At 39.8% G+C, this 23902-nt stretch overlaps 1 protein-coding gene across 4 annotated transcripts in view; it reads right to left on the bottom strand.

The window, feature by feature from the left end:
- Window positions 1-23902, bottom strand: part of LOC130171589 (mannosyl-oligosaccharide 1,2-alpha-mannosidase IA) — a 183880-nt gene that overhangs the window by 100350 nt on the left and 59628 nt on the right. For all 4 annotated transcript variants that reach the window (XM_056379644.1, XM_056379645.1, XM_056379646.1 and 1 more), the window contains one exon: window positions 5294-5390. In XM_056379644.1, the coding sequence (XP_056235619.1) occupies window positions 5294-5390 (97 nt within the window). The remainder of the gene's footprint in view (window positions 1-5293; window positions 5391-23902) is intronic.

Raw genomic sequence — 23902 nt, 5'->3', positions numbered from 1 at the left:
ATCAGCATTCACTGCCAACAATGTAAACCACACATTTTTGTATATTCTTCACAAAAAAGATTAACTTCTCCTACACAGGGATCAACATGTCATTAATGAATAAAACTGAGCTTCAATTTCACTCCCCAAAATAACAGCATTCAACCTCTTTCACATCAGTGCAGTGCTTACACTCAGGTACTGAGAATTCATATTATGTTGTGGCTAGTGACAACTGTTCCTCTGTGGCATTGAGTTCATGTATTTCCATAATATTTTCTATTAATATTAATGAGGAATCTATAAAGGGAGATGAAACAAATGGTACAAATGTTTTCATCAGTCGCACTGAACTAGAATCTGACCTTGATCCCATCACCTTGCTCTCCTTTATGTCTAATGCTCCAGGAGATTTAATATTCGACATGAGGTAATGTAATGAAATCAAAGGGAAATAGAAAATATGATAAAGCCGACAGAGAAATGCTTTTGTCACACATGATTTATATTTCACCTTTCGGCAACCCAGTAATTGATCTGTGAAAAATATTTTGAGGTTTATTGTAACAATATTTTAACAACAATTTCATAAATATGCTTATATAATGCTTACCAATCAAAAATGTTTTTTTTTTCTCGAGGAGAAAATAACAGGAATGCTCATATTTGAACTTTCTCATGAATTGCTCTCAATGTAAGAACATAGTCTCACAAGGAATAGTGTAAATAGCCCACTTTTCTCTTTCTAATTGCCCTAAGCAAAATAAACTTTTAATAAGCTCTAAATACATACTGTATTTTAAATGACAAAGGGAAAATATGAGGGAAAAGTGTATAAGAACCAACTACAGTTTAGAGGAAAGAGTAGAGAGAGAGCTGCTTTCAGCCTTGAGGGTCATGACAAAGGAAGGAGGAGAGGGATTACAGTAAAAATAGAAAAGGAATGGGGGGTTGAGAGAAAGACTCAAAGGAAGATTATAGTAAAGTGAAAGTGTGCCAGAGAAGCTGTGTGAGGAGGAAAACGGCTCACTCTGCCTTTCTGCAGTTTGGCTTGTACTTTTTTTTTCCTTTTTTAATTTTTTATTTTTTGAGTGTATAGTACAGCAGGGATGTTCTGGTGACTCTCAGCATATTGACAAGCTTCTGACGACAACACTAGCTGTAGATCCAATCTTGCCACATCTCTGTTTACTCTGGGGATTAAATTAAAGAACACAGCATCCAATTTCATACCTGGCTTCCCGCACCACTCTTCACAATGTGACATTTACTCGCGAGCATGATGCCCTTTCTCTCTTCCTCTCCCCGACTCCCTCTCCCTCCCTCTCTCTCTCTCTCTCTCTCTCACTACTTTTAGATAATGCACTGTGTAGCAAACAAGGCTAGCTGAGAGCAGGAAAATGATGCCTGATTTACACAGAATTGAAATATATTTGCTTATGGGATTAACCATAATGAGTTGAAGGAAGTCGTTCCCCTTCCCCCACACTTGGAAGAATTAACTATTTCTCTGTCGTGCTCCCAGAGAAAAATAACATTTTCTTTCCCAGCTTTTTTTGTTAGCATATCGGTTAGATCTGCATTAAGGTACACCGCTTAGTGGATAGCTGCATCGCACGGATAAAGATGGCAATTAGGTGCCAGAAGTTGAGGCCTGCACTATCCATTATGAGAAACCTTTGGCCCCGACAGCAGAATTATTTGAAAAGTGTGGCCTCAATGTGAGACATCTGCTGTGGGAAAATCACTTTCTATTACAAATTGATAACTCAAATGCATGCACACAGAAAATAGCTATACTGCATAAGGTCTCTCTGAGGCCAAGCAGCATTCAAAAGAAACCAAATCAACCTCTTTTCTGGGATAATGGGTTGGAAGGCTTTGCCACATGACCAAGTAATATTTTTAAAAGTCCCATATTGTAGAAAGTGAGATTTCCATGTCTTTTTTGATAGAAAGCATACTGTCAAAGTATCAAAGTGTGCAATCCATGGACAAATTATTATTCAAAGTTATATTCAAAAACCGTGTCTTAAACCAAGCAGTCAAGTGTTCTGTAACTTTGTGATGTCACAATAAAACAGTCACCACCCTGAGCTATGCCCCCAGCATGACCCACCTGGACCCAACGGCCAACCTTGCAGGATTCGGTTTCTCTTAGTGTGTACTTGAAATCTGCTCTACGTTCATTTGATCGCAATTGAATCGCATTTGAACCAAGAGAGGTTCAGAGCCTTTCTTCTGATTGGCTGACTATCATGTTGTTGTTAGAGCTCCAGGAAGAAGCCTGAGACAGGAGATGTAAAACTACACTGAGATTGTTTTTGATATTCAAAACCACATACAGATCTTCTTATCCATATTAACACCAGACAAGTGTAAAATAAGGGACCTTTAATTTACATTGGTTCAAATAATTTCACACAAGGAACCTATATATGCGCTGTATATTTCATATGCAAATAAATGAGTGGCTGGTAGAGAAAGCAAAGTTTGATGTAGCTAGAAAATGTATCTGTGCAAAATCAAACTGCACATCAGGGCTCTGATTTCTGTGGAGATACAAAATGAAGTCCACAAGAACAGTGATTGGTCAGCTTGGGCTACTTATGTTTTCTCCTTCAAGTCAGCGATGCCATTGGAGATTGTTGAAAGTGAATCAACATAAAGCGAGCCGAGGAAAAGCTCATCTCCACTGCCGACCCTTCTGCACAGCAACAGTCTCCCCTTGAGTAACAAGGCAAGGAAAATCTTCCTATCATCACTCTACATCACAATTTTAATGAAAGAATGTAAACACAATTACTGTGAGGAACATAATTAAAGCGTGACACGGCCTGATCATGTACAATGCCTCTGTCAGGTGTTACTATGGTGATATCAACAACTGAAATCTGACACTGCGCTATAAATCAGAACCTTCACCGTAGGTATCTATGGCACAACAGCCATTAACTTCTCGGTCATAGATAAATCCAGCTGAAGTGGACCACACCACAGCTAAAAACACAAGCTCTTTGTGCTGGATCAGTAAGTAATATACAGTGATTGTCGGCTAATATTATAATATAACAACAATTTGATGAGTCAATATCGAGGCTCATTACAAGTCTGTTTTGGAGTCTACTTTCTGCCCTCCAGCAGACGGGTAATGCAGCTTTAACACAAACAAATCACTGCAACTGACTCTATCACCATCTCCATCATCCCCCAAGTTTAATATTGACAACAGTACAGTCCATTAGCCGCCAGTGTCCTTGACTGTTATTCCCTCCTAAGGATGCCTTACATCACAAGTGGTGTAAGTAGAAAATGACTTGACAACTCATCTTGAGACATTACCTGAGGTAAAAAAAAAAAACGACAGATCTCTAAATAATCCTGGCTTGGTCGCCTTGAAATATAACACCTATCACATGATTTCAGCACGCTGCTTCTAAAGGACTCCTCTTTACTATGAACTCGGCAACCTCGGGGGAATGGCATCAGCAAAGAGAACACAAACTATCTCAACAGAGCTTGCATCATCGCCTTAGTAATCCCGAATCCCTACAGATGTGGCGGACCTCAGGTATGGAAGACGGTACCGAGTCAGACGGTACCATCCAAGGCTTATTAAGAGCTGATCCGTCTTTTATGAAGGGCTTTATTGTGGGTTTTCCCTCTGGCTCAGCAGTGTGAAGTGACTGATATGCTCCACTGCAGAAGACCTGAGGACCCCTACGGATCTGGCTCCAATTAGAGGCTGTTGGAAACTGTGTCACCCCTGGAAGGTTGTGAGGTTTCCCATGCTGAGTGAGAGGTAAGAAAGATACGGTGACAAAAGCTCACTGAGGCGCAAACAGGTGCTACCTGTTACCTATCACACGACGAGCTCAAAGCACGTAAAGAATGGAAGAATTTTTAAAATCTCAGTATGGTTTGTTTTCAGTGGGGCTGTAAAAAAAAAAAAAAAAAAAAAAAAGGAGCAACAACCAAAACAGTTTGTTTCAGCTTCTAATTGTTGGTGTTTGCTTCCTTTCAACTGCGAATGAAATTGTTAACAGGCTTGAGTGATGAAAGTACTAGTTTCTCAAACGACAACCCACTTACCCAAAAAACAATAACAAAAACAAGGCTGTAGTAACTGCAACTAACAATTATTTTGACTATCAGCTTTTTTTTTTTTTTTTTAATTAATAAATCAACCACTGGATCTGTAAAACATCAGTTAATAGAGATAAAAATGCCCATCACACTTTCCCATACCTCAGGGTGACAGCTCCTAATGTTTTTTATTTTGTTTGTTTGTTTTCTTTTGTTGTTTTTTGTCTGAGCCACAGTTCAAAAACTGAAGCTATACAGTTTAGCCAAAAAATAAATAACAAGCTGAAATTTGAGAAGCAAGAGCCAATGATATATTTTTATGCCCTTTTTGCTTCTTAAATGATTAAACGATTTAAATGTTTAAACTTTTATTTGATATCAAAACAGTTATGTGCCAAAAGCCAACAGAGCCAAATGGGGCTAAACAAGCTCCAATTTAAAAAACGGCACAAAGGGTAACACACAGATAGTTAATAATTTAGAGAAAATATAAATTATACTGGCTGCAAGTAGGACACAATATGCAGCTACCCACATTCCTGTCCACCACACTGCTTCGCTATTGCTCTTCTCTGGGTGGAAACATCAACTTTATGCACAACCATCTCAAATGTCTAATTATGGAAAAATCCTGCATGTTTCCCAGCATTCAAAGCAACGAAGAAACCAACATCCTTCCATTCACCTTGAGGGAAGAAGTTTCTTTAATGTCAGTTTGCTCCTCAGTCTCACTCTAGACTTTGTGTTTCAAATATTCATAAACCGCAACTCAACTAAACCTTGTTTTTCAGTTTTTCCTCGTCCCTGTTTTTTAGTAAAAGTCTTGCAATGTTTGTGAACCTGTCAGTTTGTTAAAAAAAAAGATGCAGTAGTCCATTCCTGTCAAATTAAGAAATTGTTGATCCCATTTAGTTCAGATGTCTACCTATAATAAAGGAATTCAGTTGTTATATATAAAATTCTTATTGTTAAATTATAGTTTTGAGGCTGGCGGCGTATATGGTAGAGAGAAATCGATATAAAATTGTATGAAATCAGCAGCTTGTTTTTCCACTTTACACTATGAAAACAAAAACTATCTCCCTGCAAGCTCCCTGTTCTGTTTTTAGTCTGTCTTAGTGCAGTGCTGTGCATGAAACCCTCTAGAAAAAAAGGTCAACAGGTCTTACAGAAAATGCTGGATGACCTTGCTGGCGTTGTGAGCCTTAAGCAAAATGCTGACACTCACCGAACATGTTTCCAATATGCCCGTTTCTCGTCAAAGGCCGCAGCTCATTCTTGCCCCAGGCGTAGCGCTTGTAGTTGTCCCAGGCAAACTTCATCATCTGCAACATAAACAGAGGGCAGACGGTACCGGTCACTGGACTGACAGGACAGCAACACACCTCCAGACCCAGACGTAATTAAACTGGTAGCTCAAAGCAAAGGGAATGATAGCTTATTGATCAAGACAGGATTAAGGACAAGCATGCAATTATCACATATAAACAATAAGACTGACATTTCCCCTGCAGCGTCTCCTCGCCTAAATGAAAGATTGAATGATTTCAGTAGATGAAAAGCAAGTTTAACAGATAAGAACACATCTTAAAGAAGAAAGTGTTTTTGAAATTGATGGTATGTACTTCTTCCCCAACTGCTACTGGAAAAAAGTGATCTGGACGTGGTTTACAGAGAAGGAGGAAACTATCTTTGACACAGCAAAAAAAAAAAGAAAAGAAAACACACACACACACACACACACACACACACACACACACACACACACACACACACACAAACACACACACACAACAGAGCAAGACAGGAAATTAGCAGGATGAAGAAAAGCTGCACGTTTCATTTTCATTTTCATTGGTTGTAAACATCAACTGGAGAATACAGGTTTCCTACAGCAGTGTATCCTTTAAGAGCCAGCTTTAAAATTAAATTAAATGCTAATTTACATATAAACTTTATTAACCATAATCATCCTGTGATGCTTCCCCAGCTAGTGCTCTCGGTGGAGGGAGGAGCTACGCTGTTTATGGATGATCATATCTCCATATGCAACTGAACTGACGGTGTCATCATCCTGTGTTGTGCAAACAAACTTGGATCACGACATACACACAGTGCACTTCTTGATTCTTTGCCCTTTTCATCTGCACTGGCATTTCTCAAATTTGACAATAGAGCACATACAACAGTCACATCAGCTGAGTTTCCTTGTGACAAAGCTGCTTTCAGTACTTTGGCAAGCGGCCCCGATTTCTCTTGAAAACCACAAGAAATGTCTTATCAGCAAAGAGATACCATGATGCATGCACATATGAACAATGCATCCAGCTTGAAGTATACACGTATACTTGGATCATTCTCACAATGACATGTTCACTGAATTCAATTGTCACAATTACAAAGAAAGTTGGTGCCCTCCATGTAACCTGCCGTAAGATGGACAGACATCAGAATTTGATTTTCCTCCTCTCTGGATTCCTCAGTCACTCGATGTCATCTCTATTATCAATACCACAAGAGACTCCTCGCTCTGCAGGGGTGGGCTCAGATAAGCCCGTGAGAAACAGACAACATGAATCCGATTACCTCTGACAAGGCCTACAGCTGAAAATCCTTTCACCCTAAAAAGCTCATTACAGACACCTCGAAGAATACACAGATCCAGCCATTTCTCACACTAAAAACAAACCCGGTTTCCATGAAAGACCCTTTGTTTGAATAAATGTTCAATGCACTTCAAGTTCTCATAAACAGCGCTTACATGTCAGGGAGCAGAGATTTGATTACAGGTGAATTATGTGTAATTAAATTATTTTGAAGCTACTGTGCCAGTTTAATTTGTGATTTGGCAATTATGCTGTGCCACATATTAAAGCAATATGTACTGGAAAACATCTGGAGATCAGAAGAGAAAAAAAAATCTGCATCAGGGTCGTCTTTGTTGTTTTCTTTTGTTGTTTTTTCCTTTATCCAGAGTATGGCATCAAATGCAGCATTTCACACAGGGCTCTTATCCATTTACAAATACAAATACTAACCATGTATGCAGAAGTAATCTCACAGAATGTGAAAAACAAGCACAAAATATGATTAAAGGGAACAGTACAGATGAATCTTCTGGTGGAAATATGTTCACAAAGGTAATCATTTTCTTCAGAAAGTGCTGAAAGAATAAAAATAGCCACTGCCAGTCTGCGTCCCGACAGAACGTTCTGCCTTGCAGAATGAATACCAGCAAATGTCTCAAGTTTTATTTGAAACGTACTCCATCTTTTATATTACCAGCCCGTCTCGCTCCTCCGGTGGCTTTAAAAGCGAAAGAACAAAAGCAATGGGAAAAAGTGTTTGCACAAAACATGGGTTTTTGGTAAATGTTGGAACTTCATGTCCCTTTCTTTTCTTTTGAAGGACATTGCAGACGGGATGCCGCCACCACCTCTGCAAAAAAAAAAAAAAAAAAGATCAAATGAGATGATGGGAGCTGCGAGGGAAGCAGGACTTTACGACCATCATCAAATAAACGTCGGGGGAAACAGAAAACAGGCAGATGCTACGCTCAAACTGCATGAGTGTAGGCACAGAAAATGTGAAATGGCAGCATTAATCAGCTATGACCTGATGCTAAAAGATGCTAAGAGATTTATTTACTGCAAGTGGCACCAAAAGTAATGACTACTTCCACTAAAAATGAATCACAATTTTGTAACTGTTAATTTATGAAATGTCACAAAAAAAAAAAAAAAAAAAAAAGCTATTTTCCAGCCGCAAAAGTGATGTCTTCAAATAGGCCTGTATTGTGAAACCCCAAAGTAGCCTATTTAGGGATTTAAAACAGTAACTGATGTCATTTGAAAAGCTGCAACCAATGGGTTTTTCACATTTAGCTTAAGGAATCGTCAGTCGAAATTAAAAGTTAACTTTGTTCTCTTCTTTTAATCGACAAATTGGTTTGACTGTTGACTGACTGACTGCTCTAAATAAAAATGCAGAAACATTTAACCATACAGGTACTAAACCTAATAAAAACGGGTACCTAAGTGTACATCAGCTGCTCAGATAATTACAGTGCTAGTATAATAGTGAAACAATCAGCCAATTATTCAATTAGTCAATCAAAAAGACAACTAATTAACTGACAAAAATTTGCAAATCAAATAATAATTCATGGCCTTTAGCACTGGATCCAGAGTTTTTCCTGTTTTATATTGTGGTTAATTGAAAATCTTTAGGTTTTAATATGTTGATCAGACAAAACAAGCATTGACATTTTATAAACAAATAATCGGCACGATTAATTCTAACTAATTCTAAGTTAATTAATTACTAAGATTTTCATGGTCTAAAAGTAAGTCTACTACAAATAAAGGCTTTGTTTTCATGCCAACACGCAGACATGATATAACTCACACTCCATGAGAACGTTCAGCTCAGCTTCCTGCCATGACACACTGAAGATGTTTCATTCCACTGGCATTGTGTTTTCACATCCCTGCTGTTGTGCACTGAGGAGGGTCAAAGCGTAGGAGGGCCAGGGGTCATATAGCCATAGGATTGCTGGTGTAACACAACTCATCACCACAACACACACAGCGTTAATCAATAGTTGCAGCAGTAGCCAAGCATGCCACCCCCAAAGCTGCTTTTCCAAGAGAGAAAACGGATGAATGATTCGTTTCCAGGGGCACAAAAGGCAGACGCAGACATGATCTGACAGGACACTGATCGTTCTTTGGTAAAACTAATTGGCTCGTTGTTGGGCAGAGGAGATCAATAAGTGAGCACAGGGCCAGTGATTAAAATGAATCAGGGATTGACCAGATATACAGTGTGCCAATACTGAGACTATAGGTCAGGAGTCATGCACTGCTGGTCACACATCATCCACCAACAGTGACATAAGCTGCTGTACATGTGGTTACATTTATACTGTATCAAAAGAAAAAGTTTCATTAAACAAACCAGGAAGAGCCTGAAACTGACACAATATTTAATAATCAATATTTTCCTTTTCCTTTTAAATGAAATGATATATTGCATGAATTTTTGCTAAAAGAATCTCTACAGTACAAGTTTTGAAATGTAACATAAGCTCTGTACAAACCTACCAGAACTATAAATGACAGCTATCAATGTCTCCTCTCTAGAAGGGGTGAAATAGTGACCTATACTTTGCTATACTTTGGTCATCTGGAAATCTACCATGCTTTCCTTAGCAGGTCGCAACTCTCCCAGAAGAAATGACACCACAAGGGGGTTCAATTATCTCAGTGCTAGTCTTCTCTATCCCGGTCAGCATGGAGCCCAAAGTGTTTCCTCTGCACTGTTCAGAGCAATAGTGAGGCTCAGAAACCTCAAAGTAACAGCAGGAAATATAACCTTCATCATCTGCTGCGTCAACACTAAAGATGGGAGGAGTAATTCAATCCTTAAAAATCTCTAATGACAAGTAAAAGTACAAACCCACAAAAAAAGACAATCTGTACGATCGCAGTAAGGTTCTGCATCAGCCTCGCATGAAAGAAAACCTTGGTTATATAATTTGGACCCGTTTTGTTTGACTGTATGTGTGAATCTGCCTTTTGTAGACTCTAAGGACAAAGTGTTTCTCTTTGATAAATGTGTGCGTTTTCAAAACTCAAGGCTACAATCTGGCATTCTTTGCATTTCTCAGTCTGCTGGATGCACATCTGCTACCTCCTATTAGCACAAACAGAAACTCTCCAAAGGTGCATAATCACAGATTGCCAATGACTGGAAGGGGGTTGATATGTAAATCTGTGAGTGTGAAAAGTCATGGAAGAATGAGTGGGAAAAAAAGGATTTCAAAAGGACCGTTGTTAGAGAGAGGTTGAGGATCCAACTGTTGAAACCAGCTGGTCACTTTTTGGGTGAGTTCAAACCACTTTGGTGAATTTGAATATACAGTAACAGGCAGCACAGACACTAGGAGGTCTCATTTTATCCATCACTGCAAAGATCAGGCTTATCCAACAAGGTCCATGTTTCACAATATCAAAGGATGATGCAGAGGTAAGGAACTATTTGGCGCACAGCAGAGAGAAACTGAACTACGGTTTCTCTGAGGCAACGATATAAATATATATATATATAGATACAGATATATATCTATATATATACACACACACACACAGTGATAACAAGCAACTAAACCAAAAGCTCTGTTACAGAGGAAAGGATGCTATAACGAGATGTTGCCACAGGGAGAGGTCTGAATCTGGAGTTTAGATGAAGTGACAAGTCTTCTGAATGGAAGGGCTGCACTAATATTTCAATCAATTGACCAACAGCGATCAGTAGTAACCGCAAACAAAACAAAATCACTGCCATAACCACTCTGCATGTCTTCCAATGGCCGCTCAGAACAGGCTTCCCGTGTAACCATCGCTGCTTTCATGTCAGAACTACTCTGTATGGGAGTAGCGAAGGTTTTTCAGAAGCTGCAGCTTTAACTGTCCATACAAGCATAAAATATTTTATGAATTTCCGATTTGTGTAGCTACGGTAGACTTCCATGAGTATCCGCATTAACTGTGGTTATAGCTAATTAGCTAACAGTGTGGGCTGAAGCGAGAGCACCTCCAGTGAAGATCACTACACTGTCTCGTTGTAAACACTGTACTGACAGCTAGGTTTGGACTCAGTGGCCCGCACGTGGCCCAGGAGAGGTGGATTAACTGGTGAGCTGCACAATTTGTAGCTTATTCTGGACACCTAATTAGAGCAGATCTGCTTAAGGCACAGCCAACAGTTCTCCTCATCCCCCCTGATATCACCACGATCTGTAGCTGTGTGGGTTTCTTCAAAGCACTCTGCCTGGGGACTCACAGCACAGCACACTCAAAAAAAAAATATTTAGCATAATATTTGAGATTTATGTGCTTTAATTGCATATAAGATGTCCATCCATTTGGATCACACAGTTTAAACATAAACCAATTTTCTTAATGTAATGCATATTTGTCAGTCAAACATCAATGAAACAAGTGAACATGTAATTATCATGTGTGTTTTTACACATTTATTATAATAATAAAATATAAGAAAAACCTTCTAATTAAATGCTGAAAAGTAAAGCGGAGGTTGAAGAGGTCAGGAAACTGTGTTGGACTCTCTCATCTCTGTGCGAACAACAAAAGAAGACAAAAATCAGTAAGCTCACACACTCAACATTATGTAACCCTATACCTTTATCACTGTTGTTGACGAAAACAAGACACTGCCGCCTGCTAATTAAGCTGCATCCAAGCAACACAGGAATCCACATAGTGTAGACCCACAGTCTCACTTCCAGATAGCTAGAGACATGGTTTGTTATTCAAAACAATAAAATCTGAGATTGTTGTTGCAGAAAAGGAAAGATGCTGAGAGAGATATGAAATTAAAAGTACAATAAAGTGAAATTATGAAATTAAACCCTCAGGAAATAATCCAGACTTTGTGGTTTCTGGTGCATTACAGCCTTAAAAAAGGGACCGTGGACAGCTCAGAGTCCATGCAGCATGGTGATCTAATTCCATTGTCAGGCAAAGTCAGATTACCACTGGGACCGTCCATGTTGAAAATGTACATACTGGCACCATCTGGCTCTTTGGATGACAGCATCCATCAAACAGCATGTGGTATGAGACAGAAGCATCTCCCTCTCCTTACAGTAAAAAAAAAAAAAAAACTAGATTGATCAGTCAACACCCTAATCAAAGAAACGAGAAAGTCACAAAATCAGGTTAGTTGTTGTCCAAACAAACTCAACTGCAACACAGCAAGGCAGCCATTTAGAAACAGTCACAGTCACATGATGACAGGGTTGAATGAAAGGACCTGCCATCAATCACTGAGCTTTGTATTTTATCGTGCTTTCAGTCAGTCAACTTGGCTCTTAGTCGCTCTCAAACTTTTTTTTACTTGACAGGGACAATGCTCAGGCACCCTAAAAGGAAAACAAAATAACATCTCTCACATATGGCAGTTAGCTACAATCCATACAAACAAACAGAGAGAAAAAAAAAAAAACATGCAGTGAAGGAAAAGCAGAGATCAAGACAGACAAGATGGCAGTGCAGACAACTTGTATCCTAATGCTCATATGTTTGATTGTTAATGAGCCACGAAAACAATTATGAGAATCCATTCATTATTAATTAACTGTTTCCTTCTACGTTTCATTTCATGCAATCCAACTCACTGTAGAATACTGGCATCTCAAGAACTGACAGAACTCAGTGTAAATCATTCTGACGACACCGACTCTCTTGGCTAAAACAACATGGCGCGTGACACTTTCCCACGCAACACCTTTTGTAAAGCAGTTGTTATATTTAGTTCCATGAGCGAGGCGTCCCTTTAATCTGAGGATGTTTTGGGTGGATCGTGGGTAATAAATCACCCCTGCACCCTGGCATGGCGGCCCCAAGACACTGCTGCGTTAACGAGGTGCTGTGTCATCACCTGAAATCGAGGGGACCTTTGGCAGAGAAAACACAGAATCAGCTTTCCCCCTGAACTTCCCACCTCAGCACGCACGCACACACGCACACACACACACACACACACACACACACACACACACACACAGATGCACCTTCCTGTTTCCAGTATTAGACCTGTTCTGGAGCACAGCCATTTCCTGCCCATTAAAGCCACATTTATGGTGAGCGGTGACAGAGCATTATGGGTCTCTGAAGACCAGTGAGGTCTCATCCTGAGTCAGCACAACACTGTGGTCAATTACAAGCAAAGTCCCAAATTTGGACAGCCAAGCAGCACTGAGCTGCGGATCATTCATGCATGGAATTAATGAATGTCAGGGATCAGCATCAGCTGATCATACACATTACCATGCATCTTTTTAATTAGTGAATTATAGAGCAGAGGTGGTGTTGCAAAAATACTACATTAATGTCTGGAAATAAAACTCCTCCTTTGCCCCAAATGTCACCATTTAGTCATTTTGAAGTTTACTCACAAAAGCTACAAAACATGCAAAGCTTTTGTACACAGGAATCACAACAGACTTCTGATTAGAATATGTCCTCATAGTCCTTGTAATTAAGAATAATTGAGTCAGCAAGCCTCGGTACACTCAAAAATGCTTACACCCACATGCAAGACACATAATTTGAGCAGATCACTGTTACAACTGATGCAGAAACCTGGATTTGAGCTGTAAGCTTCCGATCTACAGTTTCTGCAGATAATACCCAGAGAATTAGCTTCCATGGTGTTTATCCAATGTTATTTTCTGATATATTATTTTCAAGCCAACAATTGGTGTAGACTTTATAAAAAGGCTTGTTATTGTAAAATTACATATATAACTTTTAGTCTTATTAAATCCAAATCAACTCTGGTTTTCACACTGTGAATTCACCTTGTTGTTTGTACATATGTATTTGCCTGCATCCCTCTCTGTCTCTGGCAGGTGTCCTCACTGTTCACTCCAAAACTGATCATTAGGAGAGATATGTGGCCTGTGCCAAGTCCTCTTCTGAGCGTCTCCCACTGGTGGTTTGCGAATTCCAAAGCGCCATGAAAGATTCATGCCAAGAGAGAGAAGATCGCCACAAGGAGCCTATTAAAATGTCTGGACTCAGGTCTTGAATTGTTGGGGAGGTAGACCTGAAGTATTAACATGCCTAAATGGCCCCAGTAGAGCCTGCTGATGAGCAATGAGAGGAAAAAGGGATGTGACAATAGAGCTGCAAACAGACCTAACTCTGGCTTTAAAACTACCCTCAAGGAATTTAAAATCAGAATCCTGTGTAACTCTGTCTGAATGATGCAGAGAATTACTCACAGTGGGGAAGGTTCACAGCATATATTCATATATAAAGGTCCAGTAACTGTCAAGTCAACCGCTCATGCTCCAGGGATGACCGCCTGTCCCTCAGTGTCAGCTCTAACACTCGCAAGGGCAAGCCAGCTGGGAAACAAGCATATAGGTAAAACACCAACATATAACAGGTTTAATAGTGAAAAGGTGGCGGGATGGTGCAACAGCGAGAGCAACAGACCAGCTGATGGACAACATGCAGCACTTCCTAAGAAATTGTTTGCTTAGGTCCAAAGCTTGGAGAAAAATAAGAAGTAAAATCAAGTAGAGAGACCGTAACACTGTAAACAGGAAGTTGTTCTTTGCTTGTTGTTTTGTTGTTGTTTTTGAGGAAGCGGCTAATGACCATCAAAACAACTGCTTCTCGAGAACAATCATTTCATTGTTCTGCCTTCACAGGCCCCCAGACTTTACTGTTTTTGTTCACTCTCTTTAGCTCATTAGCTCCACCTGCTCCTGAGAGACTAGGAGGAGAGTAAAACTGAGCTAAAAGGAGAAAGAATATTGGACCTAAATTCACCAGGTGTCTAGATACACAAGTTCAAGTCAATTCTAATACTGCTCTGTGTCTGATATATAAAAAGGCAATTGTTTTGCCAAGTTGCTCACTATTGCCTTTTTCACTCTGTTTTAATCAATCAATGCACATTGAAACAAAGTAGAAAATGCAAGAACAACTGTTTCAAGCAAGTACTACAGCGTGTTATCAGTAACAAAATAAAGGCAAAGTCATTCAAATAAATAATGTAGAATTCACAAATCAGTTTTGTAATTTGTCGCTACAAAGGCCACACACACACACTGTGAAGTAAATGTGTGCCTACTCACAGCCTCAACAATCACTGTTTAGACTGCCAACTTGACTGAAACACTGGATTAACACTTGTTTTAACCGAGCTGCTCTTTTTTTTTTCAAGTTTTCAGCGTGGTACTTTCCAAAGCGATGTTTTTCCTCCGTAAGAGCTCTCAAGGCTCCGGTCAAACAGTTTTCAATCCTTTCACTTTCCTCAGATCACCAAGCCAGCTCAATCAATAGTTCCTGCCAAAAGTTGATGGAATCTGAAGGAGTGGAGAGCCAAGTGGTCTCTAAACTCAATGGAGTGACAGGAACTTTCACAACAGATATTGTACACCCCCAAATTCCACAGAAAACACAGAACCTGCTGCGCTCCCTGCTCACTCTTCTTGCAAACAACAACTCTCTCCTAAAAAATAAAACAAAAAAAAAAACAAAAACAAACTAGTAATGAAATTGCAGGGATGCTGCAGAAAATGAGGGGTTGGGGAAAGTAAACACAGACCATTGCAGAGCTTTTACAGTATCATTAGAAACAGTAAGGAAGAGGATAGAGGAACAAGAGGAAGGGTAGTGAAAGGAGGACATACAGAGGAGTGGGAAGTAATCTGTCTGCTAGAAATTGCCAATTTGAGTGGGCTGCCTAGGAATTGGGTTCCTCTCTGGGAACCACACTGTCTCCTGTGAGGATCATGATGGTGAGCCCACCATGCTTATTAGAAATGAATCCACAAGGTCCTCCCCCTGTAGGAAACTTCAAACAATGCCTCTGTAGGTGTTTTGACAAGCTTTAGCAACTGAAGGAAGACTTTCACCAGGAGTTATTTTGAGACGAAGATGAGACAAGTAGATCAGGCCTAGCTCTAATGCACCAGGGAGAGAAAAAGGGAGCACCACTAATAGATTTATCAAGGTAAGATGAGGAGAGCTGGATTCTGACAAAAGAAGTTTCTGATGAAGTGAGACCGCTGACCTGTTTTTTTTTCTTTTATGGTTTCAACCTGCCGGGTGCCGTTTTCAGATTAATTTCATCCTGATGGGAAAAACCAACCAACCGTCTCTATGCGAAAATGACTAATGTGTGTTTTGTCATTTTACCCAACAGACTGATGTGAGCACTGAGCGTGTCAGACTGAGGTAAAATCTACTTTCATGAGTGAAAAAATAAAATAAAAATCACACTATCTACTCAAAATAATTGGCACTGGCAGAGAGTGTTTGGCATTACTGTATGTTATCCTGCGGTGACCATCATGATATTTTGCAGCACTGCCACATTAGGTCGGAGGTTTACCTGCTACTGCTGCAGAGAGAAACCAACAGAACCTGTCCCGACCGTCTCAATGATTTGTTGGTATGGGAATTTATGTGTGAAAAGGAATCAACTGAGCAACACAGTCAGGGAGATCAATAAAAGATCGTTAAGGTTTCCCTCATCTGAAATGATGTTGAGATACATGATTAAAAATACAGAGATAAAGAGTTAAAAATTCAAAAGAGGACAATACTCAGTGAAAGCATTATTTGCACAATTACATGTGTTCTGTTGTCTCATTTTTCCATTTTGGTATCAGTGTTTTTAAGTTGCCTTGCTGCAACAAGAATTTTTCTTGAAGGACAACAAAGCTCTAAAATAAAAACGAACTGAACATCAGATGGGACTTTTTCGTATTGACACAGATCTAAAAACACAGAATCTTCCTCCAGACTTTTATAGTCAAGTTTGGGCTGCAAATAATATGAATCTAATTGCTACAGTTGGCTGGCTGAGAGGAGCAGCACAAAAGTAAAACTTGTACAGTGAAACATTAATAATGAGTCACAAGTGTAAAATCTCTCAGTGCCTTGTTAAAAACGGAAAGAAACACACTGATTAATGGCTCCTCACACTGGCAGAGCCCTACACGAGTTTCTAATTCTAACAGAACCCTTCCTATACAGTCTGCTAGCTTTGAAACACCTTAATTTTCCCATATGACTCTTCAAACACTGAGGAAAGCCTTTGAACTCAAAGATGTCATGAGTAAATCGGACTTGCGGCTGCTTTGATCTTAAATTTGAGACTTCTCAGAACTGAAAAAAAAAAGTATTTGGATACCAAATGTTGTCACCGGTGAATTAGTTGTGCATGTTTTCTCCTGAAAATGAAATTTCAGCAGAAGAAAGCAATAAAACCAACATATTTATCACATTTCTGTTGATAAGACTCCATTTGCACAGCAAACGTTTGTGCTGTTGCTTAATTTGATTGTTATGATGCAGGTCTATAAGATAAAATTAATGAGAACTGAGATAATTTACTGCTTCAATTCATTATTTTCCAAACAAAAAATGCCCTCTGCTTGTTTTCTGAACAGAAACAACAAACCACCCGCAATGCCTTACTGTCCTTATTTAAATCATAAATCATAAAAGAAGCGCTTATTAAAAGAGCAGAGCTCTGCCTTCCATTAGCAGGAACAGAAACTAACAGACCCCCTAAATTCTAATTTAATAACTGGGCCTGCAGATGCTACATGTACAGATAAGCAGAATAACCTCTTGCAGGAACGGTTCTCTAATTTATTACCACTTTCAGACACCAGCAATTTAAAATGCAAGATGCATTTTTGCTGAGCTATGAACACAGGTTGAGGAAAGTTATATATTCCTTTTCTTTGCCTTTGAGGTAGCAGAGAGACATCAGTCACCTTGGCAGAACTGCTTGACAGCCCTATTCTCTAACTTTAATGAAATCCCAACTCAGAAAGGAGCCAATTTCAATACTCAGACAATAAACCTTCCAATTCCTTATCCTCCGCCACATTCACAGCGGCAGACTGAGCATCTCCCTGCCTCCACACACATCTAGTAAATCCCCCAAATATCATCTTCAATTAAAAACAATGGGAGCATAAGCTTTTGAGCGGATCATGACAATATTAACACATCAATAGATCTCTCTGGAATTTTAAAAAGGAGCCCGCGGTGACGTATGGCTTGCTGACATCTGGCTATAGAAACAGATAATCACTCTTTGAATATGTTATTACAGATTAAGGTCAGAATGAGAGAGCAAACCGCATCTCTAATGTAGGTCTTAACTGAAGGAGGAATTTAACAAAAATGTATGAAAACCAAACACCTCGAGCTTTGCAGACGATATTAGGACCGTAACCTAAATGATGCTGAATCTTTGAGGTCAATACTGATTATTGATTTGAAGTTTTTGTTTTGTTTTGTTACATAAAGAGAAACAATCTTTATATGAATCCCTTAGATTTTTCTTTTTTTAAATAAGTGTTACCAAGCTACATAATGAACAGAATGGTACCTCCATCACAAAAATCACACCACAACTTCTAGACAAGACACGAGCCCAATCTCACTATACAACTGGCTAGTTAATGTTAGCTACCTGGAAACTGCTAGGGACAGACTGACAAAAGAAGAATCTGTACACTAATCCTCTCCAATCTTTCCAGATAATATCTAGTCAGAGCACAGCGTCTCCTCTCAGTCTGTTCCTTCCATAAGTCTTGATCTGTTACGAGAAAAGACGACCTGTAAAATGCAACAGGTCAGCACATATTATTCATATCAAAATGTACAAGACTGTCATATCTCTTAAGACTGCCGGTGTAGCCAGCTATCATCAATATTACTTTTAGAGTGAAATCAACTTGCAGGAAGAGAAATTCGAACCAATTCAAAAAACATTTAAAAACCCCATTCAAAGATAGCATCGATCTAATCACGTGCCTAAAGTTTATAAAAAGGTTTTAAGTTCTGCATGAGAAATTGATGGTTCAGGTTCAGTTTAAACTTTCTATTTCCAATGTTCACATCTAAAACGTCTGTGCGTGTTTTTGAACCAGAGCAGCACACTATGCCATGACTGCATATATTTTTGGCACAGCAAAGCTAATTGTATCATTGGTGTAATGTAAAAGCACTAAAGCTCTTTGTAAAGTCTACAGGGAATTACTAATCACTTACGTATGCAGTATTTTTTGAAACAATAGCCTTGCGGGGGCAAAAAAAAAGAAAGATATTTACCAAACATCAGACATTATTTATCGGAGAAGTGGCGTAATCCGCTTTACAGAAATGGCCGAGAGCTCTCTCAGACATTTATCTGAGGCACTCTAATGCTGCAAGCAAAAGCCACGTTATTGGTGTGACAGAAACACTTATGTCCTAAGCTATCGATCCACTTCAAATGGATTAGCAATCATATGTGCCCCAGGCCCGGCTGTTCTATAACGCTACACAGCATCATGTCCAGACGCGCTGGAGTCGGGAGAGCTCGTAGCCAAGAGGCAAAAAGGAGAACAACTGCATCAAAAGTTTGAAATATGAACAGCGAGCACAGCAGCTGAAGGTGACCCTGTAGGCGATCATAAACAGAGCTTTGGAGCCCCTGGATTAGTCCGTCTTCCTTATAGTGAAACCTGCACCCACAGAAACACCAATCCTATCACCTCCTGGCCCCTCAGATAACACCTATTACACAGCCACAGACATCGCAGAGGACGCTGGGATGGTACTGAGAGATGGGGTGACAAAGGTTACGGGGAACAACTTTCTAATAAGTGCTGCCTGATTCTTGAGTGTATTGATGTGCTCTGGTCATCTTGTGATTGAAGTTTTGCTTGTACATGGAGTAAACAGGCATGGCTTCACCTCAGAGGCATGTGGGCAGAAGCTCACACCTCAACACAGACACAGAGGAGTCGAACAAAGTGAAGATGGAGATAAAAATCCATCGAGGTCCGTCATGAAATGCTTGAATAGTGAGTTCTGGTAGTTTTCAAGGGACATGCTGTCATGGATCCCAATCCATGGGTGGTTCCAAGATGGAAACTGGAGAATGAGGGTTTTTCTTCATTTCTTATCTGAGTGCAAGGACTGACATTTCAAGACAAGGTGTGTCTGCAGAGGCAAAATTCATGGCACAGACAGACAGCTTTGATTGCCCTCATAATCATGCCAGGGTGGATCTCTATTACCCAATACTCTTACAACAGGCACAACCACCCTTTCTAATGAGATGGGTTACACTAGACTCTGGGATGAGAAGGTTACAGATAAACATGACAGCAACTCATTTAGCACATTGCACTATAAAATTACAAACCAAAACTTTTCAGAAATATAACAAATGTGAATAAAGACCAAATAACTGCCATAAAAACAAAAAGATAACCATCAAAAACTATACAAGTTCAAATATATGCACTTTTCTGGTGAGTTAGTGGCGTTACTATAGATGCTTGTCGATTGCTTTTACACTAATTACTCTAAAGGCATGCATGAAATAAGAAAATGCAATCATGGTTTCCCTTATAATATTTTGTAATATACAAACGTTTGTATTTGCCTATTTTACATTCTGACCAGTAGATGTCGCTCCGTTAAGATGGCGCATCAAGATATGAACCTTTTCTTGGACCACTTTGCTGGACTGGTTCATGAAGCTTCATCTCAACATGACTAAAAATGTACACAACACTGGAGGTAGGAAAAGTGTGGAAACAGCAGAGGTAAAGTCCAGATGACTAAAAGCTTCAAAGAGAAAAGATAAAAAAAAAAAAAAAAAAGAGACCTTGAGTGCAATCTGTTCACTGCTACAAAAGAAAGTGACATTTTTATTGTGAGAGAGAAAGAAAGCGATTCCATTATGATTTCTCCTCTGACATGGTCTGTTGGTAAGAATGCCGCAATCACATGCAACTTATCTCACTTTTTTCAGTTGTTTCAATACTGAACTGGAGACCGGGAAAATTCTTTATGAAAATTTTACAAATCATGATCTAAAAATAATGTTTTGCCTTTAACTGCAACAACAAGGCCACTGCTTTACTTCTTGGATCGATGTACTCCCTCTCTAACTTTACATGTAGATTCAGCCTTTATTGTACAAAACTTTTTTTTTTTTTTATCTTTCAATGCAATATAGGCTATTACAAGTAATAATACTATTAAAATGTGTGTTGAAGTTCATCTGTAAGAATTTTCTGCCTTTCTTGACTGTGAGTTTTTAAACTTAATCATATTAAAACTGCCCCCTGGTAATTCACTGTATATAAATTCAGAGTACAGATTAATTCAAAAGATATATAATTTTTTTTTTTTTTCCAGGTTTGATCCATCAGTATCTTATAGAGCCATCAAAAATGAGCTTATTCATGAGCTTGGAAACCTCCTGCTGTGTTACTTACACCTACTCAGTCCCCGGAGGGAGTGGCAGGCATAGAGTTGTTTCACTGTGACACCACTGTTTATGCAGCTCAGCGGCAAAGAAGCACTCCACATCTAATAAATAGAAACACTTGAACCAGATGCAAGTAAATAACTTATGGTGCCATAATGTGGCAGAAAAAAATGCATAAATATTGAATATGAAAAGTCCCTGAGTATAAAGCAGCTCCATTCCCTCTAAAGCAACCTCGGCAGAAAGTGGATGCAGCCACGGCTGAGTAAGGACCCTGAATTAAAAGCCTGTCGAACAAGGCGAATGTTCCCGCATAAAGAGACATAGCTTTAGTACACTTAATATGATTTAAATTATTACACATATTTCCATAACAGAATCACAATTAAAATCAGCCTAATCTTTATGTTAAGCTTGTGCTGAGAGAGTTTTTTTTTTGCGCCTCATTCAGAGGTTGCTGGTCCCCTGAGTTGTTCCACCGCCACAGACAAGGAACATGGTGTTAAAGTAGTTCTGTGTCTCAGAAAAGCTTTTTGTGCTCGAGTTTAAATCCATTTTACCCCCTAAAATGTGTCCTGGGAGTGGGAGAAAATGAGTTAGAGTCTGTGTGCGATGCCTTGCTTTTCTGAGCATGGCCATTACAGAAGATCCGCAGAGACGGAGCGAGAAACTCAAATGAACCGAGAGGTCCGACTTGGCAGTTTTGTGGGAGATTATTGTTTCACCCCTTGATCCTTTCTATTTTTATTGTTTTCTGTTCTTTCACTCGTTCTCCCTGTGCTTACGTTTGCTTAGCTCTTTTATCTTTAATCCTCTCTGCCGTTTCTTTCTCCGTGCCGACTTTTCCATCTCCTCTTCCATTTTGTGCCATCCTCCCTTATTTCTCCTCTCATCTCATCTCCACTCCCCTGCTTCTATTATGGGTTATCTGATGAGCTGGTAAAGTGGTACACTGTACAGAAAATGGAAAATACATTTGCATTAGGTAGGTAATATTTGTCCATATAAAGGCCCCGCCAAGGCAATGTAACTTGCCGTCTGTCGTCTGCATGAATGACTTACCACAGATGGGCAGTGGTTCTGACTTAGAAAGAAAAAAAGCTCACCGTGGACATATAACCACGTATGGAGAGTATAGCAGGATTAATGGCACACTTTTCAGCTACTACTGGGTTCTTTAGTCAACAGATACTGTTGAGTCTGATATTTTCCAAGTGCATACAGCCCGGTCCGTTGTGCTTGGATTCAAATTTTTTCTCACTCCTGTGTCAGTGTCTCTGTAAAATGCTGATAAGTCCCAGAAAGACTCATATTACACCCCTCTTTCTCTCTCCCCCTTTTGTGATCATACCCTGGGGCTTTTAGTTATTACTATAGTGTGTGTGTGTGTGTGTGTGTGTGTGTGTGTGTGTGTGTGAGAGAGAGAGAGAGAGAAAGAGAGAGAGAGCCTGTGTGTGTCTGAGGAGAGGAAGACACAGAGAGGAAACAAAGAGCGATAGAAAGTAATAGTCTGATTGGAAATGTGAGAAAAAGCACTAAAGCAAATGGAGGGGAGGAGGGAGCGTTTGTTACTAATCTGCTCGGAGGTGGTTCGAGGCAGGTGTCTGCGTCTCCGCTCACGTTATTTACTCTGCAGGCTGAGAGGCAGTGAAACCTGCAGGTAGCTGACTCTAAAGCAGCACAGTTTATCAGAGATTGTAAATATGAGCCTGATAAATATGTACTCTGTCATGTCCCTTGTCTCATGCTGTGAATGTATGTGACAGAAATGTTAAACTGCAATCTGCATTAGCTGCTGACTATCAGTGGCAGAAGGGGAGATATGAACAATAAAAAATGCCTGAAAGCCAGGTTCCTAAAATGGGTTTGAAACTGCTGATAGCAGGATGATGCAAGCAAACATGTAGATGTAGCAACACACAATCTCCCTCTCTCTCTCTTTCTCTCTCTCTCTCTCTCTCACACACACATTCATTTTCATTTCCCAGATGAATTCACGCACATCCCTCCCTTGTGATTTCACTTCCTGCAGCAATCCTGCCCCGTGTTGATCAATGGCCATCAGGGCCAATACAAGCCTACCAAGCACACTGTTCCAGATAGATGGTTTTCACTGACCAGAAATTGATTAGAGGCGAAAGTCCAGGCCTGATCCAGACCTGGTCAATATGTGGTTTCAGCCTGGACACCACAATAGCAGTGTTCTTTTCAATAAACCTGAAACTCCTTCCTTCACCTCTTTTTTTTTTTTTTTTTTAATTTTGATCATGGGAGATGCTTCTTGAACCAGTTTCTCTTCTGTCAGCAAAGCCTGTGTGTTACGTGTACAGTCACAAAACAACCTCCAGCTAACCAGCAGGGCCAGACTAGCACACTATGGAGCCCAAGGGCTCAATTCATATAAAAACTAAAGTATAAAAAAACCAACACGTCCTTCACTTACACACATTTAATAAGCTAACTGCCAATCCTTTATACCCACTGTTACTAAGATGCAGCCATATTACCAAACAGATTTGCAGGTAATGAGTTTACCACAAACAAATTGCCACAATGAACCTGGTGCACCAGAGTCCCAGGGTAGTTGGCTGCTTTACCTACAGTTGATACATAACAACAGTTGTCTCCAAATGGTTTAAATGTCTTGCTCAAGGGTATCCTGGCCACAATGAGGGAGCTGTGTATTTCCAGCCAGTTAATGTGGTTCATAATGGCAAAGTGAAGAACCGTTTTAACCTCTGGCTGCAGCTGCTCCATTTCTCCTCCCCTCCCTTCGCTCAAGTAGGAGCATCAAGATTCCTATCAGGCTCTCTTTGGCAGAGAGGGCAGATGACGTTAGCATTGATCTCACGCTGTGAAAAACATACTGACAAAGGCCTGAGGCAAGCCCATCCCAGTCCCCTTGTCCTGGCACAAAGTCATTGTTCGTCCATTTTTCCCCGAAGTGTCCACAAGGAGGAAAACTGAGCAGCACAATCATTTAAATTCCCAACTA

The sequence above is a fragment of the Seriola aureovittata genome, chromosome 7 (genome assembly GCF_021018895.1).
Source record: "Seriola aureovittata isolate HTS-2021-v1 ecotype China chromosome 7, ASM2101889v1, whole genome shotgun sequence".
NCBI lineage: Eukaryota > Metazoa > Chordata > Actinopteri > Carangiformes > Carangidae > Seriola > Seriola aureovittata.
This window is presented reverse-complemented; position numbering and strand designations above follow the sequence as displayed.